General features: G+C 34.2%; 2 protein-coding genes across 5 annotated transcripts in view; both read right to left on the minus strand.

Moving 5' to 3' along the window:
- Positions 1 to 711: 711 nt before the first annotated feature.
- On the minus strand, positions 712 to 6312 carry LOC104595068 (Translin family protein). 2 transcript variants are annotated; one of them, XM_010255635.3, is made up of 7 exons: positions 5843 to 6312; positions 5626 to 5722; positions 5396 to 5511; positions 4860 to 4904; positions 2423 to 2448; positions 1388 to 1523; positions 712 to 1225 (listed from the first exon to the last, which is right to left on the minus strand). In XM_010255635.3, the coding sequence occupies exons 1-7, from the start codon at positions 6222 to 6224 to the stop codon at positions 1119 to 1121; spliced, it is 909 nt and encodes a 302-aa protein (XP_010253937.1). In that variant the 5' UTR covers positions 6225 to 6312; the 3' UTR covers positions 712 to 1118. The 2 variants fall into 2 exon arrangements, with proteins under 2 accessions (XP_010253937.1, XP_010253936.1); XM_010255634.3 differs by having other exon boundaries at positions 5366 to 5511.
- Positions 6313 to 12359: 6047 nt separating this feature from the next.
- Positions 12360 to 19852, minus strand: part of LOC104595416 (ABC transporter G family member 28-like) — a 133378-nt gene continuing 125885 nt past the window's right edge. For 2 of the 3 annotated variants that reach the window (XM_088898737.1, XM_088898735.1), the window contains one exon: positions 12360 to 12966. In XM_088898737.1, coding sequence (XP_088754863.1) covers positions 12910 to 12966 — 57 coding nt within the window. In that variant the 3' untranslated portion in view covers positions 12360 to 12909. The remainder of the gene's footprint in view (positions 12967 to 19852) is intronic. The other variant, XR_016082748.1, reaches the window with a different exon arrangement.

The following is a 19852-nucleotide window of genomic DNA, read 5'->3' on the forward strand; positions in this document are numbered from 1 at the left end:
ACATGTTCCACAAGTCGATTCGCATTTGACTCTCCAAACTGTTTTGAACTTATCTTTAGTGCAAATAAGACGGATGATCATCTTGAATCTCCAAAATTACTAATCTTCACTTTGAAGTCTCTATTAACAATAGTTTAACCATTCTTTTTTTCTTCTTTTTTCTCAGAAAAGTGATTTAACCATTCAAATTATCCAATAGGAGAGATTGTGACATTTGTATTTTTCCAATTTGCGCATCACTTCTGATCTATTATTTACTAGATATTTTTCAATCAACAAACTAAAATGTAATACAAAAACTACCAGTGTGGTCACGTAGCAAAGACAGTTTTAACTTTACAATTGTAAATTGTAATTTAGCCTTTTAAGTTATACTTAAATAGTTCTATAAATTTTAAGTATTAATATTTTATATAAAATAAAATATTATTTATGAAGACATGTCCATTAATCCTGCTTTTTTGAATTCACCAAGTTAGACTCCTGGACATGTGTTTGATTTTAATTCCCAGTATTCACTGATCATAAAGAGGGTATCTATGAAATGAATGTTTTTATTTTTTATTTTTTAATTTTCACATCAATAAAAAAAAATTAAGCACGTTCTTCAAATGCGTTTTTTTTTTTTTTAAGCAGCAAAAGCAGATCAGTTTTGTTTTAGAAAAGCAATTTATGTTTTTCAATCATCAATATAGCAGAGTCACAAACTAATTAGAAGCAATGGTTTTGACCACGTGCTCTTGGTACTTAATTAATTCTGGATCCAAAAAAGTGGTCTATGACTTGAAAGAAAACTTCAAAATAATGAAAACAAGACTTATTACCAAAAATAAAGTTCTCTGATATGGCATATATCCAGCATCCAGGGCTAGCTGACGGCCCATCTGCATCTACAGTAAGGGCCCAAGATTCTTTCTTTTCCTGCCATTTTAGTAGCAAGCTGCAAGCGTATATACTTAATACTTGGTGCGCCTCAATTTTGACTTGCAACTGCAAGGTAACTATCCTTGGCAGTTTAATCTAATCCTCTTATAACTTTTAGGTATTTGGCATCTAAATTCTGATGAAATTCATAGATCAAGCAAAACAAAATTGCTGATTCAACATACATCAAGAGCTTATTCTTGTGCTCCATTGTCATCCATGGTATTTTCAGTGGTTGTCAGGCCTCGGATCTTAACATCGTAGTAAACTTCTTCAACTCTTCTCAAATCATATTTCATTCCTGTCAACATAGAAGAAAGAGAGGGCTTTAATAAAAAGGGAAACATTTTAGCAGCATGAAACCAGCTGATTTCAGATAACCTGGTTTTATTCCAGAGGACAAATGAGATGTATTTAATTTGGAAGTTTTGTGAGAAGAAAGCAATTGAGTGATATAAATTACCGTCGAACTTCTTTCGCAGGAAATCATTGCGGAGATTAAGCATTCGGAAGGCAGCATGGAGATCTGTTAAAAACTTCACAACGTTTCTGGGGCAATCATAGTCTCCGGCTGTCACTTGGTTCACCACATATCGGGGCTGCCAGTTACCCATCATCAGTAAAATAATGACAATCAATTGTTTTTCCTTTTCTAAACACTTTAAAAATACAATCACTCTAGGCTGAGGAAAGAAGAGAGCCATCACCAATCTGCTACTATAGGTCCCTCCACGTATGAATGGGAATAGTTTATTTCTTCAAGGGTAAAATAAATAAATAAACATCTAGGACAGTTGAAAAACATCATTTAAAAATAACATAAGACATAAGGTTAAACTAGAACAAAGCAATTTAGGTTATGATAATATTAAGTTGGTTGAATTACAATCATGCAAGTGTTAATACAACTTCAGAGAATTAAGTTTAATGTCTTAACCCACAAAGGAAGGGGCCATTGCTTGGTAAAACAGTAAAATCTTGGCTGGCAAGTATGAGAACACAGTTTCGCATCTGAGAGTGGCCACCTTGTGCAAGGGAGTGTTAAAGGTTAGGTTTTAATCCAGTCCACCCCACCCAAGACCCAGGATAGCCAGGTTTATTCATTATACTAGTATTTTTTTAATATATATCAAACTCAGTTCTTCTTGAATCACTGACCAACTGGAGCTATGTGCTCTATTTAGAGTGCACTCTCAGTTTTCTAATCTGGATTTCATTGAAGCTTTGCAAGTAATTCTTTGGAAAAGAATCTTGAAAGACAATAGATGAGAAATCCCACAAATTTATCTTGTCAAGTCACATGCATTTAGATTAGATATATCAATGATGACAGAGTCCTGATCACATTTTAATAGACTTTGTGAACACTTATCAAAACTTTATTTCATAAGCAAGGTCGCAAAAAGATGGTTATCCATTAGCAGGAGGAAAAAAATAAGGAAAGCAAAATAGGTAAACTAATAACAAAAGGAATAACAACTTAAAGAATGATTCTCACCAATTCATTTGACATGAAACATATTCCTGCATGGTAAATAGGAAGAAAGAGAAAGAGAAGAAAGAAAACTGCAATGTCAGCGTATATAAATACTGTCATAAAATATAATATCATTAGGACCAAAGATAGATAATAGAAACAGAGTTCCTTATGAATGGAAACTAGAAGAAAAACTGCAGCAGCTTAAAGAGGGAAAGCTAAAACATAGTCCAAAGGATAATAATATCTAAAATTACAATGGCCACACATCCAACTGATTAAATGCTTAAAGAACGCATTATCTTGCATTGAAGAAAACTAAGTGCTGATAAATGTTCATTTACCAGTATAAACATATGGATATATATTAATAAAATAAAGAATCAACACTTTGAAGGTTACCTTCCTCCCAACAGAAGCTCTGGAAGGCACATATGGCCTCCAACTCCAGAGGGTTTTTAGAATTCTAAACATCAAAAGACACATTTAGGTCTTAACTATCCAGTAAAATTTATCAATTTAATTTATAATTATTAACAATAGAGGGTGATCTAGCTAATTGAAGATGGTTAGGATAAGGCTTTATTGAGTTAAATTGAGAAACAGAGGATGATCATGGTTAAGGGTACAAGTAGGGCTGGGTTTGGTTGGTCGAGCTCAACCATAACCCAAACCAAGTTGTCAAACCCACAAATCTTAAACCTAACTCAACTCAATGACATCCGGTTGGGTTTGGGCTGGATTCAGGTTGGCCCAATTTCTTCACTTATTTTTGGTTTTACAAGAAAATAATGTTATCACTTCTCAGAGTTGGGATACCAATGTTGTACTAAAAAGAAATCTCCCTTTAAACTTAAAATTGCCAATACTTATACATGTGCATATGGTTCAAAGTTTCGATACACTTTTTATTTTTTTTAGTTTTTTTTCTCAAAACTTCATTTTTATAAATATTTTTATATTTTTCAATAAATAAAATAAATGAGCTCCTGAAAACACCTTTAAACAGGTGTATTGTAACCCTGCCCATATATAACTTTGAACCTTGCATGTGCATGCTTGCATGCGTATATACATATTTGTATAATATTTATATATGCAATATGAAGACATGTTGGGTTCAGAGGTCTGGTTCATGTTTTTCAAACCTAACCCAAACCTGATCTTCAATCACACCCAACCAACCTGACTTTTTTTTGGGTCAGATTCAGGCTAACCTGACCCAATTTGCATCACTAATCATGGTGAATTCATCGCACAGGAGAAATGTAAAGCAAACTAACCACCAAAACTTGTGTTATTAGTCAATTAGCTCTTATTTAAAGCTCACATTATTTGGTCATAGTCCTCAATTATTTCTTTTGCATTTGGTAGTAAAACTAATGGAAAGAAGGGCCATTACTTGGTGTAATGATAAAATCTCAGGCTGGCAAGCATAAGAACTCAGTTCAAATCTGAGAGCGGCCACTTTGTGAGAAAAAAAATGCCAAAGGTTAGGACTATACCCAGTCTACCTCTCCAGTGACCCCAGATAGGTAGGAGATCAAAATTGGGTAATGGTCTTTTTTTAGTAAAACTATGGGAAAGATAGGTAAACAAGTTGCAATGCAAAGAGAACTTGGAGACTAGTCCACATTATTAAGGATTTTTTCTTGAAATCCAAGCTGGACATCTAGTTCTCTTCATTAAATATATCAGAAAATGTTTTACCAGATTCTCTTGCCAAAGAAGTTCCCACCAACCCAGGGTAGCACACTGAATTCTGTTACAATTGCTAAGCAAACCGCGTTTTGGTCACCCCTTTTTTCATTTCTTCTTTATTGTAATCTGATCTCCACCACTTCCGAGTAGGTGGAGTATGGCTCAACTCAACTAAATAAAGCATTATCCTAACCAATGATGCAATATTTGAGTATTGATCTTTTAAGTAAAAGTTCTAGCAACCGAGCCAAATAAAACGTCCATAGGAAAGAACTATAACAAAAATTCAATACATGTCATGGAGAGCCAATAAGTGTTTTCCAAAAGTGATAAGACCTATCAGATCTTGAAGATACAAAGCAATTTAGAAACATCCTATGAGGGAAAACAAATTGTACTATCTTCATTTCAGGGTTCTTAGCGTTTTGAGACTTTGCATGTGCCGTTTAATTGGAAAGGTAATACCAAGCGATAGATGAACCAAAGCTAACGAAAGAAGTTTATTGAATCAACAAGATTTTCCACCCAAGATCAAGCCCACAGTGTGGTCCACCAAAGAAGTTTATAAAGGTAAGGGAAAACTGAAAAGAAAGGGGTAACAAAATATAAACAAAATAAGGAAAAAAAAAGAAGCCAGATTTATAGTTTATAGCTTGAGCATTCTTTTTTCCCTTCTTGAGGAAGAGATCAGCATTGTCATGGCATAGTAATATGTAAAATTAAGAAAAATTTTGCTTTAAACTGAGTAGCTACTCACCAATAAGATAATCTTCAACGTCAAGACCAAAGTCCGAAGAATTCACTGCATTATTAACCATATATTCTACATTAGGAAAGAAAATCTTCAGCAAACTTACACATAAAACTGAACAAACCATTTCAGAAAGAAAAAAAGGAGAAAAAGAAGAAACCGGGGGACTGCAAGAAAATTAAGAAGTGCCTAAGTTAGAAGGCCAACACATAGTAGTTTCTGTGAAACAAAAAACAATTAAATATATATATCATGTAAGGAACTTTTATTCTCTCTGAGCCACGTTTTGTTTCATAAATACTTTCTAGCTAGCTGAGCTCCATGACGAATTGCATGCAGACGCATAAAAAGCCTAGCCCGTATTCGTGTTTCTTACCATAGTGATAGTAAGCAAGGATACTAAAATGCTCGAAAATGAAGCAACATAATTGTGCCCAGCTCACAATTGTTTAACAAATAATGTCCACATGCAACGCAAAAACATTAGGAATCAAGCAGGTGGATAGTTTTACGATGTGGATTAGCAACATTTTTTAACATACACCCAAGTTTCTCCTCAGCTTCTTTATGCATAAGAAGATTCCCCGTTTCCAACCAATGCATAAACGCAAGCAGCGAAACCACTGTCTGTGTCTCAGTCCTCCAATCTCCATGATACCTAAGAAGAATCCATGAAAAGCATAAGCCAAAATCAGTTTTCTGCCTGCGAATATATTAGAGTGAGTAGAAGGGAAAAACAAATGAAAGTAACTGCCCAAGAAATGCGACTGACCTGTAATACTGGCTAGGGCATTCACGAATAATTTCAGCAATCCGATGGAAAAGCTCCTTCAATGCACCAATCTGAACTTTGGCTTTCTCTAAAACCTCTGAACCACCAAATTCAGGAACAAATAAGAGAATAAACTAGAAACATTACTGCCACAGTTCAAGCTGATGGAACAGATAAAACGAAAAAAAAATCGCATGTGTAGCATCCGTTTCAGTACCTGGAACGGGACGAGATTGATGGACGAAGAGGATACTCGAATGCATGAGCCTGGTGACAGACTCTATCTCCATGGAAACGGCTCGAATCCGTTCGCGTAAGCTTCCAGATGCTTCAAGCTGAAGACGGAACTCCTCAAATTGTTTCTCCACTGAAGAAGACAGAGACGCGGAATTAGGAACAGACGCCATAGAGGAAGAAGAATCAGAAGCTGCACAAAACAACCAAACCCTCTCGTTTCTTAGGACAGAAGAAGGCAAAGGAAATGATGGAGAAGCTCTAATGGCACTGATACTGAGAAGAGGAATTTGTAAGTTATGGCTAGTGTTAGGGATTAAGGAATGAGAGAGAGAGAAGAAGGCGTTTCGAAACGCCAACTTCATTTTTCGAAAATGAGCAGTTTCGCTTTCAACTCTCACCGTATATTTCACGACACCACCCTCCCTCCCTCCCTGTCCCGGAGTTTCTGTACACATCTCAACTCGAGACTCCAGTAGCGGCTTTCTTTGGAAAAGAAGGATAAGCAAAGCTTTTACACCGAAATTTCGGTTATTTCGGTTTCTAACAAAACGATATTTCATTTTTGGTGGTATAAAAACACCCATAGTTTTGTGGATTTATTAAAATAAAGTGAAAATTCCCGATTAGTATATACTTAGTGCCACTTTGGTCCCTGAACTTTAAATTCAGTATTCGAACTTTCAAAACATGTCAATCCAGTTTCTATGTTAACCATTGTTAACTAGTTGTTAAATAGCATTTGAAAAGGATACAAATGTCCTTCGAATGTCATCTAATTTTCTTCATCAAACATCCAAACATTGACAAAAAATTAACAATCATAAATCTTTGCTTCTTCTATTCAAGAAAGTTGGGGTCCAGAATGCCCACTGAGATATGACCCCAACTTTATTGAGTAGAAGAAGCAAGGATTTAGGACTGTTAATTTTTTGTCAACACTTGGATGTTTGATAAAAAAAATTAAATGATACTAGAAGGACATTTGTGTCTTTATCAAATGCCATTTAACAGCTAATTAACGGTAAATACCGAATTGACACGTTTTGAAAGTTTAAATACTAAATTATTGCATTTTAAAATTTGAAGACCAAAGTGGCACTAGGCCCAAAATACATGATACTAATCAAGAATTTTCCCTTACTAAAACACCCATCTTATAGTATGCCACCAAATTAATTAATTAATGGATCTTTCAGTGGATAGACGTGAAAAATGATAGTAACCTTAAGGTCCATTCAAACAAATTTAATTTACAAGAAACATAAAATGAAAGCATCATTATCACTCAGATAAAACACAAATAACCACTATGTTGAGTCGATTTTATTATCTATTTGAAGGTAATACACTATTTGTGGGAAATAATAAATTCAGATGCCATTATTTTATCCTCTGCATATTTTCTTTTCTCTAAGCAAGCTTGGTTTCGTAGATTTGGAAATCAAACATTGTTGTTTCCCCTAAAAGCTTGATATGAAATGCTAAAAGTACTTTTTGGAATAAATAATCATGAACCGATGGCTTTCAACATTTTCCACTCCATTTACGCAGTTATTAGGTATTAATGGACCAGTTTTGGGATGAACCTCGTCCAAATCAAAATCAATTTGGACAAATTGGATGGGCCCACAAGACATATTGAAATGGACAAATTCAAACTTAATGGTTCGAAGTATTTATTGGATTGGATTGGACCTGATCCATACATAATGAATTTATTTTGGATTGGATTGGATTGAGCCAATATCTGCTCCATTGATAGAAGACAAGAATATAGGTGTCAATGGACCAGGTTTGGGTTAGAACAGATTAGACGGTCCAAACATTGAATTAGATCGGTCCAAAATATTCATTGGATTGGATTGGATTGGATCTGGTCCATTTGTAATGGACTCACATTGGATTAGATTGGATTGGACCAAATCCAGTTCAATTGACACCCCTTAGCGGTTATCTAATCATTTCCAAGTGCTAATACAAACTGTTCTTAATGGAAGGTCGATTAAGAAAATTAATTACAAACTAAACTATAGAAGGTATTTTAATAAAACACAAACTATAGGATAGGTTTAGTAAATTACATAGATAAGGAGTGTATTAATAAAACCCTTAAAAATTAAAAAGAAAAGAAATTACATAGATAAAACGTTCGGAAAGAACATACAGGAGGGATGGCAAGGTGCGTCCCATGTATTTCATTACTGGCATCGGAATAATATCATTGGTTCCGCAGCTAATTGAACAGCCTTGGTGTTCAGCTAATTCGAATTATGCTAATTCTACAAATAGCAGAATATTGCAAAATAAGTTTAAATAAACAAAACGGTCGTTAATAAATTAAAAGCAATTGTCACCGATGTTTCATCCAGCCATCCAGCCATCCAGCCACACGTTGAGAATATAGGTGACCACTACACAACCGATGTTTCATATATGTGGCTGGATGAACATGACCAGCAATGTGTTGTGATCAGCAGATCCAGTCTCCTAAGGTTTTGTGTTTCTATTGTCCAAAATCATAGGCTTTGTGCTTTGGGTTTAAAAGTGTTTTGAGACTTAGATTGTTATGTTCTTAAAAGCAATTGTTACCAAACATTCAGAACAATTTTTGAGGCATTCTTTTTCCATAGCATAATTTGCTATCAATGGCGTGTCAGTGTCGTCAGTGTCGAGATTTCCTGCACTTATTTGTGTTGAACTTGTCGTACTTTGTGACTAGACCTGTTCATGGGCTGGTTTTGGGCTCAACTTTACATTGTCCTGGGCTTGGACTTCGGGCCTGGTCCATTTGAATTTTAGTAAAAGCTACGCCCTTGACCAGCCTGTGAACAGGTCTATTGTGAGTTGTGACCAATATCACATTACTCGTGTGGTCTCATATGCATGGTGCTTGTATACATGTGATAGAACACCTATCACAGTCCACAAAGTATTAATTTTTTTTTTTGGCAATTTACATACGCTATTTTCAATTATGTACTAGTGAGGACCCATGCGATGCACGAGATTTCTTAAGTGAAAGCTAAATAATAGAAAGGGTCATTTACTAAAATACCCCCTGCTGTTTCATGGATTTACTAAAATCTACCTATAGTTTGTATTTTACTAAAACACCACTTATAATTTGCAATAGATTTAATCAATGGAAAATGTCAGTGTTGACCCAAATGTTCGTTTAAATAAATTTAATCAAAAAATAAAAAAAATACCATTTTTGTCCCTAATAAGACATGGACAACCACTCTATTGGCTATATTTGGTCAATTTTGTTTTTTGTACAAAAAAGTGTTAAGGGTATTTTGGGAATAAAAAATATGGGCCTAATGGCAAAACAAACACTCCTTAATGAAAGGTTGATTAAGTAAATAAGTTGTAAAATATATATGTGATATTTTAGTAAAATGAAAACTATAAGATAGGTTTAAGTAAATATGTAAAACTATAAGGTGCGCTCTTAAATGACCCTAATGAAAACAAATAAGAGTATATAATTGTTTTATATTTCAACTGTTTAAATAATTAATAATTATTCATATTTTATATACTACTTTTAATACTTTTTTTTATAATCCAAAAATAACAATAATTAATTTCAGTTAGGTTTATTCATCAAACCGATGAAACCGACCAACCTGATCAACTCGACCCGAGTTGGTCGGTTTTCTAATATTTTAGGTCGGCTTCAGTTCAAAAAATTTCCAACTCGACAAAGTTGGATAAGTTTCGCTTAGGAAATTTGTAAACCAACCAAAATTGGATGACCTGACCATTGATATATATATATATGGAAAGTGGGAAATTTCCCATATTTCTTAGACCAAAATGTTTTATATCATAAATTTAATCTTTAAATTTATTTTTTAACAATTGCATTGTAATTTTTAAAATTTAAATTTAATTTTCAAGTTTAAATCTTTTGAATTGACTGACCAAACCAAAAAGTTGACCCAAACCGATACAACCTGAGTGGGTTGATTTCCACAAATGGTTAGTCGGTTTCAACTGACTAACTCTCCAACTTGACCAGGTCAATTTGGTTGGCCAAATAGCCTACAACCAAAATGAACCAACTCATGAGCACTCATAATTTCAGCTAAATCAATAGCCTCATTTCTAATAAATAACAATAGTTTAATCTCCAATAATTATTGAAAAATTATAGCAAAAATACACAATTATTGAAAATATATTGATAATGAAAAAGATACAATAATTACTAAAAATATATTAAATTAGTCAATAAATAGTAATCTCAAATAATAGTTTAATCTCTAATAAATGTTAATCAATAAGTTATAAAAAAATACAATAAATACAGTAAGTAAAATAAAAAAATTTAAAAATTTCAATAATAGTAGTTTAAACCCAATAATTACTGAAAGCTTCCTATTAAATAACCAAATAAAAAGAAGTTTATACATAATTATTGAAAACACATTTATCACAAAAAAAATAATTAATTAATGAAATGAAATAAATATTAATATTAGTATATATAATTATATAATAAATATATATTAAGAGTTTAAAATTATTAATAAACATTAATCTTTATGAAAGTTATTTTCTTGAATTATTAATTGATATAAGTGAAATTAGTTATTTACAATATTAAGTAAAAATATTAAATTATTATTAAAGTTATTTCATTATTAATTTTCTAAAATATTAAATTATTATTAATTTCAATATTATGATATAATTATTTTTCTACTTTTCAATTTTTTTTTTAAATTTATTACACAACTTCTATATTTTAACTAATTTAAAATATAGTTATGTTAAATATTTTGTTACTTAAAATATTTAGTTATTTAAATACTTAAATAATATGTAAAATATTTAATTTTTAAAGTATTAATTATTTATTAATTTAATAATGCATAAAATTATAATTTATACTATTATTACATAATTTCATTAGTAATTCTGTAAGATACTAAATTATTATTAATTTCAATATTATTTTATAATTATTTTTCTACTTTTAAGAAATTGTTTAAATTTATTACATATTTTCGTTATTTTAACTATTTAAAATCTAGTTATGTTAAATATTTAGTTATTTAGGTATTCAAATAATATGTAAAATATTTAAATTTTTTGTTATTTGAATTTTATTTATTTAAAGCTATTACATATTACTAAGTATTTTTTTTTAAATTATTTATATATTTATAATTTTTTGTTATTTAAAATATTTATTTATTGAAAAGATTAAATAATATTTTATTTTTTAATGTTAAATTTTTATTATTTGAATAACATTTAAATTAATAATCTGGAAAAACTGAATTTAAATTATTAATACATAATTTCGTGATATATTTAGTAAAAATATAAAAATATTTTGTGTGTTTCTAATAAACATTTTAAAGTTATTATATAATTTTGTTAGAATATTTAAATAATTCTTAATTGTTTTAATCCAAGCTTTCTTTAGAAAGATATAGATAAAAAATGGGGGAGAGGATAAATAGGAAATAAAGATAATTTAGGAAAGAAAGTTCTACTAAATTAGAAATAATTTTGGAGATAAGGAAGATTAGATAATTTAGAAGATAAATAGGAATTAGAGATAATTTAGGAGAAAATGGGGGATAGTGGGGGAGGTAGTTTAAGAGAAATTTTAGGAGAAAAGATTATTTATGTTATTGGGAAAGTGCATCTCATTGATTGTTTAGAAAATGACATGGAATTAAAAAAATAAAAAATTCAAAAAGGGAGAAAATTTTTCTCTCTCTCTCTCTCTACTTCCGTAGATAATTTTTTCTGCGGTGGCCTGGGTTGTAAATTGCCCTTTTTTCCCACCAACGTGTGGCATGGTAGAAAAGGGAAAATCTATGATATGAAAAGAGTTTTGACCAATCAAAACCCACCCATAAATTTTGATGAATAACACCTGATTAACTACCAAGTCTATGATTCCAGTTGATTAGTCAGATGTTTTTTGAATATCATATTTTTTCCATATTATAGTCGAACCCGGTAGAAAATTACCAAATTTGGTAAGATTCTACTGTATCCATATATCGTGCCTGTGTTAGTCTGAACTCTGTATTACAAACTCATATTCAATTGTCCCAAAGGCTTTGGAAGGAGTACAAATATAAATATGTACAGTACAAATACATATAAAATAATGCAAAATATAAAGTTTTGCACTCTATGTATTTGTATTTGTACTCCGTCCAAATGGAGCTAAACTGTTACAAATCATTACAAATCCATAGTTCCATACAACTATTAGAAACCGATACTTGACTGGTACAAACCGTTACAAACTCATGTTTAACCAGTAGAAACCATATTCAACCATTTCGAACTGATATGCAATTGATACAAAAATTACAAACCCATAATCAATCATGGCAAATCACACTCGACTTTTCTTTTACAAATAAAAAATTCCAAACCATTACAAATCGATACTCAATTGGTACACAAACTACACATTATTATAAGCCCACACTTGACCATTAAAAACCATACTCGACTGTTGCAATCTCATACTCAACCATTACAAGCTGATACTTGATTGGTACAAGCCGTTACAAGCTGTTACAAACTGACATCAATTATCACTTATTACAAACCCATACATACCTGCCTATCAATTAAGGCCGCTTAAAATTATACATATACATAAATGCAATTGCTGAGAGTTAAACACAAGGTGCCAAAATGAAAAAAAAAACTTCTGCTAAGCTACAATATCACAATTTGTCAAAATGACGTACTTTACATAGTTCTGTCTGTCATCTTTAGCCACTGATTCTAATTGTATCATGTTTAACCACTGGTTCCAACTTGGTTAGGAAAACTTGGTATGATCTTCTGGGAATGAATGGATTTCTTGGGAAAGTTAATATCATACAGGAGTCTCAAAAACTTGACCTTTTCCACTTTTGTACAAAAAGAATTGGCAAAAGAGTGATAATTTTAACTCACTTCTTTTGGAAGGTAATCATACAAAAGTAAGCTATAATACGACTAACCACACCATAGAGGAAAAGGATAATTAGACAAAGAGCCCAATCATGAAGGTCATACCCGCTTTTCATAAGAGAACCACATCGAGTTATCAGCCACACCCCAGAATACCTGGAGACAACAGAAACTAACTTAGAAGAAACTGAAAAGTTCAGTAATGCGTTAGATCTTTGTTACTCAATGAAATAATCACTGTTTCACATTCTACCTACCTTTACATGGTTAATAGGAAAATCCAACAAAGAGGAATGCTAACTACATTTATCTCTTTGCATTCTACCCATCCTTTATTAAGAAAACTAAGTTTCCTCACAGAATATGACAAATCATCATATTTAAATATATTGATTTCAATATTTTTAAAAACAATACTAACATAATAACGATTTGATAGAGCAATTTCATATCAAGTAAGCATCTAAAAAAGGGTATAATTTTATACAACAAAAATGTAAGATGGAAAGTTACAGAAAATATTGTGCAAAACCCAGAAATACAGATTTTTATGATACACAAAAATGAAGTAAAACATAGATAAATATAAGCAAGAAAAATGGCACACAAATTTACGTGGTTTGGCTTATAGCCTACGTCCACGGTTGAAGAAGCAGCAGAGATCCACTATAAAATTAACAATGGAGATTACAGAGTTGCACAACCTCTCTCGCAGACTCTCTTATTCGACTTCTCTCTCAAGCCAAAAGATGCACAAAAAAGAAAACCCCCAAACTACATAACAATGGAGATTACCAGGACCCATAAGCTGAATATGGATTGGGTCCATACCGCTTTGGGGCTCTGCCCCCACACCCCCAATAGTAGTTAGTGATGGGCTACAGACTTGAGCCAAATGGCCCAAGCCCTATGCTTCCACTGCAAACCACCATGAAATTTTGTCTTGGGGTTTTTCTCAACTTGATTTGGAGTGGGTCATGAAAGCAGGTCACGAAACAAAGAATTCAAGGCACAAACATAACAGAATAGAATTGCAAGGGTGGAGTCACTTTTTTTATTTAATGTAAGGAGAATAGAAAAAAACCAAGGTTTTAAAAACCGACCTGGAACCGGAACCATTATGGGCACCGGTTTTTGGGTCGACTGTTTGATTGTCCAGTTCAAAAGGACGACCTGTTCTGATGAAAAAAATAAAAAACAATTAAAATAAAATGGCCAAAAACCGTTAAACGAGTCAAATAGGTCAGTGGTTTGACCACCCGGGTCAACAGGTTGTTCAACAATTCAATGGTTTTTGGCCAGGGACTGGTTTTGGGTAAAATGGAACCCGTTGCTTGGACAATTCCCGGGCCAAATGGTCCAACTGTCTGGGTCAACAACAGTTCGAAAACATTGGAAAAAATTACAAAAAAAGAAACCTCTTTATCCTTATCTTCTTTCTTTCTTTTTTTGTTCTTGGATTTTTCTAAGCATCACTAGTTAAAATTAAAACAAAGTAGAAATTATATATAGTATATAATAGAATGTCATAACATGTATATTAACAATATGAAGCTGTTGTAATATGTACTCTTTAGTGATACAGGGGTATCTCGTCTTACTCCTATTTATGTTCACACCAATAAAAGGAGTGGACGCTCCCAGTCATCGAATTTGGTACTTTTCTCTTTTGTTTTATCTTCTCTTCTCTCCTTTCTCTTCTTTTAATGCCTATCATGATATCATCATGGTTTCAAAGTAGGTGCAGCAAAGGATCTGATCAATTCCTTCCTTTTTTTTTAATTCTTTATTTCTTCTTCTATCTAGGTGATTAAAGAGGAAACAGATCTTTCATCTTGGACTGATTGAAGGCAGCAATCTTTCCTTTTATTATTATTATTATTATTATTATTATTATTATTATTATTATTATTATTATCATCATCATCATCATCATCATCATCATTTCTCCTTGGTTAAAGAACAAGATCTAATTCTTAACGAGAATCCTTACTTCAACTAGTACCAATTAATGGGGCCATATGTAGAGTACAATTGTTGATAGCATCATATTTAAGATTTCAAGTACAGGTCTGGTTTTTTTGATAGCTCCTGATCCATGGAATAGAGTACCAATATTTCTCCAGGGAGCACATACACAAATTGGATTGTTTATTGTTATTGTATGATGCAAAATTAACTTAACCTGTTACCCCAACAGAATACTTTTCAGATTAAACCCACCTTCTTTTCTAGCTTCGATTTTGTGTAACCTCAATTACTAATTAGAAACAATCTATCTCATTCAAATTGCACATTGAGCTTAAAACCATGGTTTTGAAAACCGACCCGGAACTGGAGCCATTATGGCCATCGATTTCTAGGTTGACGGTTCAATTGTCTGGTTCGAACAAATGGCCCGTTCCAACAAAAAATAAAAAATTAAAAAATAATTAAAATAAAACGGTTCAACCGCCCGAGTCAGCGGGTTGCTGACCAATTTAGCGGTTTTTGGCCAACTGGGTTTGGTGTAAAATGGAACTGGTTGCCTGGACAGTTCCTGGGCCGAACGGTCCGACTGTCCAGGTCAACGACAGTTCGAAAACATTGCTTAAAACCAAGGACATTCTGTACATCTGAATGCAAGAAGTGTAGTCTAGAATTTTTTTTTTTAAATTAGATTATCAATTGAATGGTGCATACCGGATCTGTTGCTGATTAGACTAGAGGTTAAAGGGGTGTCCCTATGGTGTTGAAAGTAGGCCGGTATGCACTCTTAAGTTGATCTTCCTTAATATATTTCAACTTCCCTCTTGCAATTAAGGAAACTTCCACAGATTTATCCCATGGTACATGGTACATAATTAGCACCATTGAACTTAATAGTAGTTAACTGGGTGTTCATAAAGTCTGATTGTACTAAATAGCAGACTTGGAGCTACTACAGGAGGCGGCCATAGGTAGGATAAGACCAAATAGTGAGGGAAAAATCTACAAGCACCAACCACAAGATAACTTCCACAGCAACTTTAAGCCCAAAAAAGAGTGACTATAGTACCTTGCTACAGTAGTTTGCTATAGTACCTTGGTTTCTTGAGAGTGAGTGAAATGACTGGGGGGGGGGTAGTGGGAATGAGGACGTTTGGGGAGTTTATTAGAAGAAATGGATTAATTTATCCACCACTGAATGAAGGTAGATTCACTTGGTCAAACGACCAATATCCAACTATCCTGCGGAGATTGGATAGGTTTCTTTTCTCAGAGGAATGGAAAGAGCATGTTGGGGTGTGGTGTAGGAAGCTTTACTGATCTTCTTATCAGATCGTAAACCAATTATATTGAGGAAGTTGGCTGAGAGATCAGGAACAAAGCCATTTGAGTTTGAAAATATGTGGCTGGACCATCTTTGACTTTGGAGGGTGGGTGGAAAGGAAATGGGGTGATCTAAATTTTGAAGGATCTGCAGGTTTCAGGTTGGTGAGAAAATTGCAAGGGTTGGAGGAATTAAGGGGTTGGAACAAAGAGGTTTTTGGTGATGTGGAAAGAAGGAAGAAAGAGATTCTTGAGAAGATGGCTAGGCTGGATAGATTGGAAGAGGAAGGGAGCTCTTCATGGAAAGACAAGGTGGAGAAAGGAAGCACTAGAGAGTGAACTGGAGAGACTTATTTTTAGGGAAGAAGTGATCTGGAGACAGAAGTCAAGGGTGACCTGTCTGAAGGTAGGAGATAAGAATACCACTTTCTTTCATGTGTATGCTAATGCTAGGAGGAATCTCATTACGAGGTTACAAGTGGGAGGGGTTTATAAGAATCTATACTCATCTAGAATTTGGAGTTGGGCATCTTTAGGGGGGCGGGGGGGGGGGGTGAACCCATAAAACTGAGTGATATATCAGCAAGTTGTCTAGAGAGGGAATTCGAGGTGGAGGAGATTAAGGGAGCTTTGAAGGCCTTAAATGCGGATGAGGCTCCAGTCCTGGATGGTTTCAGTTTCAACTTTATTAAAGCCTTTGGAGTCTGTTAAAAGAATATTTCTTGCAGATGTTAAAAGAATTTTTGCAGATAGGGTTCTAGAAGAAATGGTAAATTTGGATTTTATTTCACTTATCCTAAAAAGGAAGGTGCTTTGGATATTACATATTATAGACCTATCAGCTTAGTTAGCAATCCTTATAAGTTGATTGCTGAGGTGCTGTCAATGAGGTTAAGGAATGTGATCCATGAGGTGGTGGGGGAGTCTTAGATGGCTTTTATAGAGGGAAGGCAGATTCTGGATGGTGTGCTAGTGGCTAGTGAAGTTATTGATTCAAGAATCAAAAAGTGGGAGGATTGGAGGACATTCTTGGTATGCAAATTTGACATTGAGAAGGCTTATGATCATGTGGGGGGGGGGGGGGGGTTGGAGGAGGTTCCGAGGCTAATGGGTTTTGGGGAGAGATAGAGAAGATGGATTTATGCATGGGTATCCTCGGTTCTCTTAAATGGGGTTTCCTCAAAACTTTTTAAAGCGGTAAGGGGTCTAAGCAATGTTGTCAAAATCTTACGATTTACAATACGGTTCACGAGTTGAATCATGAATCCCAAGGGTTTCAATTCAAATCTTATGTCCGAATCCTTTTCTGCAAAAATCTTATGATTTTTTGTTTGAATCCTACAATTTGATTCATAAATCTTACGATTTATATGATTCACTACGATTCAAATAAATTCAGTCAAGATTAGTTCTCTACTTTGTTATGTTTTTGTTTATATTTAGTTTTGTCAAGGGATATTTTCTTTAAGCCCTTACTAGAAAATGATTTATTTACGTTATTTAAGACTAGAAGGGAGAAAGAGAAAAGAAGAAGAGAGAAGGAAGAAGTGTCGAACTGAGAAGTCAAAGAGGCCCTCCTAACAAATATGCCCCCACTGAAGTATGGGACATGTGACTTAACACAGTACCAAACAGACAACACATCTTAACTTATTATGAAAAGACTGAAATACCCTTCCTTAGCCGACTCTAACACTCCCCCTCAAGCTGGAGAGTATATGTCATATAGTCCCAGTTTGTTACATATATAGTTCACTCTTCCCAAACTCAACCCTTTTGTGAACAAGTCTGCCCGCTGATCACCTGTTCTCACATGCTTTGTACTTATTAGACCTGTTCATGGGCCGGGCTCAAGCCGGGCTTTTACTCTTCATTAACAGAAATATGTTAGGCCCGAGCCCGAGCCCGGCCCGACCAACGGGCCTACAACTTGGGCCCGAGCCCGGCCCTAATAAAAAGCCTGAAGCCCAACCTAATAAAAAGAATTAGAAATTTTCCCTATTCAATAATCAATATAAATCAGAATTTATTTACATTAAAAAATATATAAATTCAAAATTTATTTATATTAAAAAATATATATAAAGAAGGGAAAGAGGATGTGGAGAAGAAGATTTCGGTTGGAAAAAGAAGGGAAAGAGGTGAAAAAAAGAGGGTATTCAATTAGGGTTTTTAGGTTTATTTATAGGTCGGGCCGGGCCGAGCTATTTTGGCAAATCCCGAGCCCGGCTCGAATTTATTGCGGGCTGGGATTTTTGGCCCGAGGTTAAGCCCGCAGGCCTATATACCTGTTCAAGCCCGTCTGGGGGCCGGGCCGGCCCATGAATAGGTCTAGTACTTATGACACCATTAAGGACTTTTTCCCTTACAAAATGGCAATCTACCTCTATGTGTTTAGTCCTATCATGAAAAACTGGATTGGATGAGATGTGAATTGCAGCTTGGTTGTCACAGTATAGTTTCATGGGCTTGCTTATTGAGAAACCGACTTCCTGCAAAAGATTTTTCAACCACACTAGTTCACATGTAGTGTGTGCCATGGCCTTGTATTCTGCTTCTGCACTACTCCTTACTATAACAGTTTGCTTCTTGCTCTTCCATGTCACCAGATTTCCTCCAAGAAAGGTGCAATAACCTATAGTGGATCTCCTATCAGATACTGAGCTTGCCCAATCTGCACCTGTATAGCCAACTATTTCGAGACTACCTCTTGGCATGTACAGTAACCCATGGTCTGGAGCCCCCTTCAAATACCACACAATTCTAAGGACTGCATCCCAAATGAGATATCTGGTCTAGTAATAGTTAAGTAATTCAGTTTTCCCACTAGCCTTCTATACCTTCCGGGATCATCAAATAATTCACCAGTATCATTGCTCAACTTCACATTTGGTTCCATGGGAGTTTCAATTGGCTTAGCACCTAATAGCCCTATTTCTTCCAATAAGTCAAGAACATATTTCCTTTGACATAGGTTTATGCCTTGCTTCAATCTAGCAACTTCTATATGTAGAAAACTGGGAAACTAGCCGTAGGGCTAATTTTGTACTTTTTCTTTTCCCTTGTATAACTATTCTTTATTCTCTTTCTTTTGTATATTAAGGGCAGATTTGTCCTTTTACCTTTTAATATAAATATAGCTTTTAGGGTGTCAACTGACACAAGGTGTCACACCCATCATTTGGCTGTGTTCTCTCTCTCTCTCTCTCTCTCTTTCTCTGACTTTCGATCTAACTCTGACATGGTATCAGAGCAGGTCACGATCTGATCTGCAAGTAACTTCTTCTTCACCACTTTCTTATCTGTTATCTAGAGTACTCCGTAACAGTATTTGGGAGGCTCTTGGGCGTCCTTGAATCCTTTTTCCGAGGCTGCTTTCAATCAGAACTCGACAGACTCTGTTCCTGGACTGCTGCGCCATCAGATTTCTCTTTTGGTTTGGATCTCCCTCTAGAAGCATCGGATCAGGCTGAAACTTTAGATCTAGTGTCGCTTAGGGCAGATCTACTGTTTCCAATTGGTTTAGTTTGAATCAGATTTGTTTTAGAAGGGTTTTGAGCCACTTCAGAGTTTGGCAGACCCTTACAGTTTCCTTTTCTAGACATCGACTGAGAGGTACTTCTTTGTTCTACTGTTTTGAACACTTCTTTCTGTGATTTTTCTTGCTCTTGTGATTCAATGGCATCAGAAAGGATGGAAATTCTCCCCATTAAGTTTAATGGTGCGAACTGTGCACTTTGGAAATTCAATT

Source organism: Nelumbo nucifera, chromosome 2 (genome assembly GCF_055504915.1).
Source record: "Nelumbo nucifera cultivar China Antique chromosome 2, China Antique-T2T, whole genome shotgun sequence".
NCBI lineage: Eukaryota > Viridiplantae > Streptophyta > Magnoliopsida > Proteales > Nelumbonaceae > Nelumbo > Nelumbo nucifera.